The sequence below is a fragment of the Dipodomys ordii genome, unplaced genomic scaffold, assembly GCF_000151885.1.
Source record: "Dipodomys ordii isolate 6190 unplaced genomic scaffold, Dord_2.0 Scaffold53, whole genome shotgun sequence".
NCBI classification, from domain to species: domain Eukaryota; kingdom Metazoa; phylum Chordata; class Mammalia; order Rodentia; family Heteromyidae; genus Dipodomys; species Dipodomys ordii.
The window spans coordinates 7,167,625-7,175,579 of NW_012267269.1; the positions used below are offsets into that span (position 1 = coordinate 7,167,625).

At 43.8% G+C, this 7,955-nt stretch overlaps 1 protein-coding gene across 1 annotated transcript in view; it reads left to right on the forward strand.

Moving 5' to 3' along the window:
• Mtap (methylthioadenosine phosphorylase) overlaps nt 1-7,955 on the forward strand; it is a 71,961-nt gene that overhangs the window by 31,087 nt on the left and 32,919 nt on the right. The window contains exon 4 of the mRNA XM_013020769.1: nt 1-20. Coding sequence (XP_012876223.1) covers nt 1-20 — 20 coding nt within the window. The remainder of the gene's footprint in view (nt 21-7,955) is intronic.

Here is a 7,955-nt window from a genome sequence, read left to right on the forward strand (position 1 = left end):
CGGGCGCCGCGCCCGTGAAGGTGAGACCCCAGCACCCTTCCCCGGGGACCGCCGCCCGAGCGCCCCTCACTCCCCCTGGGGGAGCCTACCTGCTCCCGCACTGCCCCGCTTCTCTCCCCGGAGATGCCCCGGGCGGGGGGTTGCGGGTGCCCCGGCTGGCTCTGTCGTGGACGGGACTTGAACTTGCGCCCCGTTGACTGCCCTGACTGCCCGCGGCCCACGTTGGAGAAATGCTCCCTTGCTCTTTGGCAAGCTTCCGGCTCCCCCCCCCCCCCATCAATCAAACTTCGCTTTTTCTTTCTCTTTACTGAGATTTTCCTCTGCAGCGCATATGCGGGGGTTTCTGAGGCTGTGTGCGTGATTGTGAGTGTGCGTGTGTGCGCGCGCGCGCGTGTGTGCTTCCCGGCACTGGGGCTTGAACTCGCGGCCTGGGCGCTTTTTCACTCAAGGCTGGTGTTCTGCCATTGGAGCCACAGCTCCACTTGGCTTTTGGTGGATGATTGGAAATGAGAAACCCTTGGGTTTGTCTGCCCGAATCCTCACATCTCAGCCTCCTGAGTAGCTAAGTGTACAGACTTGAGCCCCCGGCGCCGGACTTTCTGAGACTGTTTTTTAATACCGCAGAGGAGCACCGGGAGCCTTTCCGTAAGTCTGCTTAGCTCCCTGTTTGGAGGCGTCTAGCTTGAAACCGCGTTGTCTGCAAACTTGAAACTTTGAGCTCAATTTTCTTGGGCCCTGGGCCCTCAGAGGTTTGGTCATAAAGGATCATTGTGTGTTGGGAACCTGTGGCCAGAGGGAGGACGTGAGTGCTCAAGAGATGCAGAGAGCTTCCCTGGAGCTTTTAAGACAAAAAGTAGAATTCCAGAACACAGGGAAAATTGATCATAAAACCAGACTATTGTTCTTGGCTAAGAGCACAGAACCTTTAGGAATTCCAGGACCATGGGACAGCAGGTCCCTGTCTTCTCCAGGCAGGTCTTGATTCCTTGCACCTTGTGTCCAGTTCTCTTGGTAACAGGTAAATCTCTGCAATCAGTGTGCAGACAACTTAGATTAAGAGGAGCCATTAGTAAAGACAGGAAGGGATGAAGTTGCTGCAGTGAGACTTAGATATGCTTGTAAGTAGAGAAGCTGAAATGAAGAATTTATCTTTTCTCCAATAATCAAATCATTAGGTTTATTGTTAGGACACAGCTGTCTGCCTTTTCCTTATGCAAATACATGTAGGGTGTCATCAAAAACAAGAGAGAGATGATATTTAAGACAGTTTCATTCGAATGAGGTTAGTTAGAATTCTCCCTGATGCTCTGTTCCTCTGTAAATTCAAGTAGCCAAGAGTGGGCAGTGCAATTGAAGCCCAGATGTAAATATTGAATGATGGGTATTTTTGGTCTTAGCAGGCATCTGGATTTAAAATTAAGAGGTACAAATTATGCTCACACTGCCTGCGGGTTGCTCTCTTTGAGGATATAGAACCAGTGACAACTTTGTTTTTGAGAATCTGAGTTTTTACATTTCCCAAGACTGCTATAGAAATATATATAGGAAATATGTGAAATGTCAGTATCTAGAGCAAAATTGGCTAATAAAAGCCATCTGCTGTCCCCATGTCATGCAGTAGTGGAAGTGGAATGCTTGTTCAAGACTGTGTGATCCTTTTTGCAGATGTAAAGCTGAGGCCTTGAAAGGTCAACTGAGATGTCCAGTGTTCTAAAGCAAAGGCCTGGAAAATGACAGAATTGGGTCTGGAGCCTGGCATTCCACCAAGATGGGAGTTATTTCTGAAATCTGATGTGGTTCCTATGTCCTATTTTGTTGTGTGAGTAAAGAGGTTATTCATCCTTAGGAAGCAGGCTGCTTCCCTAAACCTACTCGATACTTCATTTGTGGGCATAATAGACATATTTTTATGTCTTGAGTTCCATTTTTGGCACCAGCACATGGCATGTCACCTGGCTCATCCCCCCCCCCCTTTTATCTAGTCATTTAGTTTGGAAATGAAAGGGTAGTAATGTTAAAACTCAGCTCAAGGAGGTAGTGAGGGAATGAAAGAGATGTGGAGCTAAGAAACCCACAGTCATATACCAGCACCACCACTTCCTGTTGGCAAATTAACCCCAGAGCTTTAGCCTTCATGAATGGCAATAGTGCCCTTATAAAAGAGGCTCCAGAGAGCTGTTCTGTCCCCTTCCTTCCACCATGCAAAGCAGCACTACCTATGACTCCAAGAACAAGCCTCTCCAGATATGAATTTCCTTTGATCTTAGATTTCCTGACTTGCAGATGTGACAAATTTTTGTTGCTTATGTCTGTGGTATTTTGTTAACAGCAACTTGAACAGAGTACTAACAAGCTGATGTGAAGATACAGAACCTGACTTCTGTCAAGACAGCATCAAGGTCTGAGGAAGAAGAAATGCCTAGAAATCTCAGTGCTAGTGTATGTCAGAATTCAGGGGCCTGGACTAGTAAAAAAAAATTGGATTTGATTCTAAATGCATTAGAAGCCATTAAAGGTTCTAAAGAGAAGTAACATCTGATTTACATTTTTAAGTGATTGCTTGGCTGCTGTGTATAGAATAAGCCATGACAGAAGAGCTAGATCTGGCCAGAAGCCATGGCACTGGGGCGCAGATCTCAGCTGGTAGCTGCAGATGGTAAAAATCTGCAGTGGATAGAGTAGGGAGTGGCAGGGAGAGAGGCAATGATTCCTGGTCTGACCTGTGGAACGAAAAGATGGTAGCACTGATGAATTGTTTCCAAATAAGAAGCTAAAAGGCCCATGAGTGACTGGTTAATAAAGGATTCCTTTCTCTAACACACTGCTGGGTAGGGGGTTGGGTCATGAGTGCTGAAGGGCCTTTATTCTATAGATGTAGAGTCAGGTATAGATTGAAGGAGGGTAAAAACATGACTCAAGTAAGAGTAACTGAGACATTTTATGGTTCGCTGGAAGGATATGTGATCCAGGCAGGCGCGAGGATACCACATGTGGGGCAGCCATGGATTAACACCTGGCATTGTCCAGAAAAATCTCAGGAGACATTGTCCTCCAGCTTCAGCCATGAGCAGGTGACATATATGACTGAGTAGAAGGCCAAGCAGGTCTGTAGCATCCAAAGAGAGGCCATTCTGGAGGGCTCTTTCTGTGGACTACAACTTGCCCATCAGCTGCCCTGTTTTCACTCTAGGGAATAAAGAAGTAACTTGTTAAGTTACATTTTCTGAAACAAAGAAGAGATACGGTCTTACTATACATGGGTAGTGGACTGCTAACACAGTGGTGTTAAGAGAGACAGCAGGTCATGGTAGGTGGTTTGTGGAAATGGGGGAAAGCAAAGGAAGGACAGGGTGACATTGTCCAAGAAGAATTGTACTCATTACCTGACTTGTGGAATTGCAACCCCTCTGTTCTATACCTTAATAATGTTATATTTTGAAAAAAATTCTAAAAAGCTTTCTTTGGGCTTGTCTTGTCCAGGCTGAAAGAGGACTTCATCCTGAAAGTGGTATTCTGAAATTGGAGGCAATACTCGGGTACTATTTGATAATCAAATGACCAGTGCCTTGATTTTTTTCCCCCTACCTTGGGTCACAAGTACATTTGGGCAGGACTGTTCTGAGCATTGCAAGCACATGGACCACATCCTTAGTCCCTCCCTGAAAAACACCAGCAGCACTCCCCCAAGTCACTGTATGGCCAGAAATGATCATACTTCATACTTAACATATAACACCTCTTCTCACTTAGTTGAGAATGCCCCCCTGAGCTTCATCCCCAAGAGCCTACCTAGGGAGGAGAAGTAGGGGCAACAGGCTTGTATACTGAGCAGCAGAGAAAAGTGAAAACATCGGATGTCTTACTGCCTTGAAAAAATTAATTTGGATTGTGTGTGTATGTGTGTGTGCTGGTATTGGGACTTGAACTCAAGATCTCATGCTCTTAATTGGCTTTTTCATCAAGACTTGGTGTTCTGCTATCTGAGCCACACCTCCTCTTCCTTAATTTGGATTTTATATGTTTGCCAGCAATGATAGATATTGAGAAACTAATGCCATATTTTATAAATCTCCATCTATTGATTAAATAGAAAAACTACTGAGAATGGCAAGGAAGATAAGAAACCAGATAAGGTAAAGATTTGTCTACAGTGGACTCTGGATTCAGTTCTCTCTTTGTTTTCTTCGTGCTGGTTGTGGGGCTTGAACTGGGTGCTGTCTCTGAGCTTCCTTTGCCATACCACTTGAACTATAGCTCAACTTTAGATTTTTCTGAGTAGTTTATTAGAGATCAGCGTCCTCAGATCTTGGTCTGTTGCATAGCTAAGATTACAGGCATGAGCTACCTAACAGTGATTATAGTTGTAATGTGCTGCCTATGACTCCAAGCCATGTATAATGGTTCTCAACATGTAGAGTCCCAGGGCCTCACCTGGCGCTTTGTTAGAAAGTGAATTTCTAGTCTCCAACCCAATCTAGCTAAACCAGAAAATCAGGAGGCGGGGCCCAGAAATCTTGGCTTTAACAAGTCTCAAGATATTAAATGTTTACTGACTTGACATAGCTGACCACAGGTACTTGGATAACACACTGTGCTTTGGAACAAGCTCTTCAGCTGACTCCTACTTTAGGTGTTCCTTCCCTATGGCTGCTGTCCTCATCCTGAGTACCTTTAAATGACATGTTGGCTCAGGTGGGGAGACCAGAAGTCCAAAGTGAGCCTTAGAAAGAACTAAGATCAAGATGTTAATAGGAGAATCAAAGGGGGAATCCATTCGCTTGTCTTTTCCACCTTCTAGAGAGCCCAGCATTCCCTTGTTCACAGCCCCACAGTTGTCATCACCTTTTCTTTCCCTCTGCTTCCATCATCACATCACCTTAAGTTTACTTTCTTGCCTCCCTTTTATAAGGGTCCTCATTACATTTAGGACCAACACAGGAAATCTAGGATACCATCATGTGGTCCTTGATGTAATCACATAATGTATCATTCATAGATTGTAGGAATTGGTTTGTAAATAGGATCCTTTGGGTCTATGTGGTTTACTCGATATCCCCCAAAGACATATATACTGAAGTCCTGGTCACAAACCTCTGGCACTTTTTGGGTATGAGAGGGGGAGGATTGGAATCCTTAGGAGGCAGGGCCTAGTGGAAGAAAGTTAGGCTATGAGGGGGCATGTCCTTGAAGGGGATATTGCAATCCCAACCTCTTCTTTCCCTTTCCTGTGCCACGATGTGAGTGAGTGGTTTTGCTCCACCCTTCCATAATGTCCTGCCTTGACACAGAGTCAGAGTAACAAAGCCAGGTGACCCTGAAGTGACACTGAGGCAAAATAAACCTTTTCTCCTGTAGGTGATTTTTACAGTATTTTATCATGGTAACCAAAAGCAGACTAATATAGGGACCATTGTTCCATATACCTCACTCAGCTAGCCCACAATTCAGCTATTTGTGGCTCAAGTCCTAGAGTAGAATGGTCAATTCTGACTATGTATCATAACCACCTGAGAGCTTCAGTAAATTGTGCCTTGCACATTAATCGGGATCTGAGACTTAGGCCTTGGCATTGAAAGCTCCCCAGGGGATTTGTTATATATCAGGTGATTGGAAAGAATGCTGTGCCAGAAGCAAAGAAGAGCTCTAGAAAATACAAGTGCTGAAGAAAATTTTCCTTAAAAATCTGATGGACCGTTTCAGGAGTGAAGTATCTTTAAGAAGAGGTCCACCCCTTAGACTAATGCCATTTCTTTTCGGGGAGGGTGCAGTATTGTTTGTGTTTTGTGTTTTTTTGTTTTGTTTTTTGTTTAGGTTTAGAGCCACAAGCTCTATGGCTGTAGAAGCTGTGTAATTTTATTCTTGGGTTTTCTATTCTGTCCTTTTTGTTCTTCTGGTATGCTTTTATGACAGTACTGTGCTGTTTCTACGACTATGTAGCATAATTTGAGGTTCAGTATTGTGATACCTCCAGGATTGTGCTTTTTGTTCAAGATTATTTTGGCTATTTCAGGGCCTTTGTTCTTCCATACTTCTGTGTTAAGTTTTAGCTTGTTTTTTTTTTTCTCTTTGAAGAATGACCTTGGAATTGAATTGAATTGAATTTATAGATTGTTTTCAGTTGTATAGATATTTTCACAATCTGCCAACCCATGATCAACCCATGATGGGAGGTTTTTCCATCAGTTAGTGTCTTCTGCGGTCTCTAACTGGCCTGTAGATGGTTGTGTTCTCTGTGTCTTCACTTCTCTTGGACTCCGTCTAGGCATTGTCCCCAAGCTTTTTTGCTCAAGGCTTGTGCTCTACCACTTGGAGCCACAGCTCAACTTCTGGCTGTTTAGTGGTTGATTGGATACAAGATCTCATAGACTTTCCCACCCAGGCTGGCTTTAAACTACATCATGAGTGTTCGGCCCCCTGAGTAGCTAGGATTAACAGCATGAGCTACTAGTGCTGGGCTCATACAAAATGAAGATTCCTTTTGTATGTGTGTCTGTGCCTCTCCCAGTGACCTCATTTGACTTTAATTACCTCTGTGAAAGATCCCATTTTCCAAATATAATCACATGCTAATGTACTACAGGTGTTACAGTGAACTTACAAATGGAAGGAGCACCCTTCCACCCTTCCTACCTACAAAAGAGGTTCTTGGAGCAGGGTTTAATCACCAGTTAGCCCTTTGAATCATATTGATAGTTTTCAACAGGTGTTTGGCCACTCTGCCCCACTACAGCTAGGCTACCCAGATTTTGCTTCCAAACCAAGTTGGCCTAACAATAAAGGCTTCTGTCTGCTCCTCTTATCAAACTTTTTAGTAGCAACCAGAACTGAAGGGCTGAAATGCTTAGATCAGGAACTGTGCCAGCTCTGGCGCTGGCATGAATTGATCTCTGCTGCTTGGGGTTGTAGTATTTTGAAAACATCACTATGGAACACTGCCCAGGTTTAGAACAGTTCCTGAGACCAGAAAGTAAAGTCTTCTGGGTCACCAATGAAAGTGGACTCAGGGTAGGGATTATTATGCACCTTTTTTGTGTGTGTGAAAATACTGTACAGAGGTGTTACAATTACATGGACAAGATAAGGAGTACATTTCTTATCAAGCATTGTAGCCTCCTCCTTTGTTTCCCCTTCCCATCCCTTCCCATACCTCCCCCCACACACACACCCGATCCTCCCCCACCTTTTTACTCTTGCTGAAAGTAAGCATTCTGGCTGGGTAAGCAACCCTTTGGATAAAATGCTTTGACAGTTTCTGAGAGTCAGAGCTTGACTCTTGTTTTAGAGAGAGTTGGCTTATTGGTTTCATCTGTGGGAAAGTGGGAAAAACCAGGAACTGTTGGTTAAAATCTGGCAGTGACTTCATCTGACCAGGAAGTCCCTATTTCAGAGCTTGGGTAATAAAAAATTCCTGACAAAGCAAAATAGATTCAGAAATTCTTTAAGACTTTGAATGCATGCCTGTCCTGAGGACTAGTGGGATCTGACTGGGGCTTGTTATTGTGATTCTGAGGATGAATGTCTGATAGAGGATGAGTTCATGAAAGAATCTATGCAATATTGGGAGAAAACACATAACAAGGAAGCCTCAGAGAACTCTGCCCCTAACCTGGCTTTGCTCCTTGTGATATGCTCTTAGATTTTATTATTTTTAGTTTTCCCTCATTGGTAAAATAGGACTAATACAATAGGGCCTGTCTTACAGCTAGCAAGATCAATAGAAAGCCCACGGATTGGGAGAAGAACTTCACTATCCATACAACGGACAAGGGTCTCATATCTAAAATATACCTGGAACTCAAAATATTAAATCCCCCAACAACAAATCTTCAAAGAAACAACTGCCCAATAAACAAGTGGGCTAAAGACTTTTAAAGAGAAACTTCTCTGAAGAGGAAAGAAGGATGGCCAATAGACACATGAAGAAATGCTCAACCTCCCTAGCCATAAAAGAAATG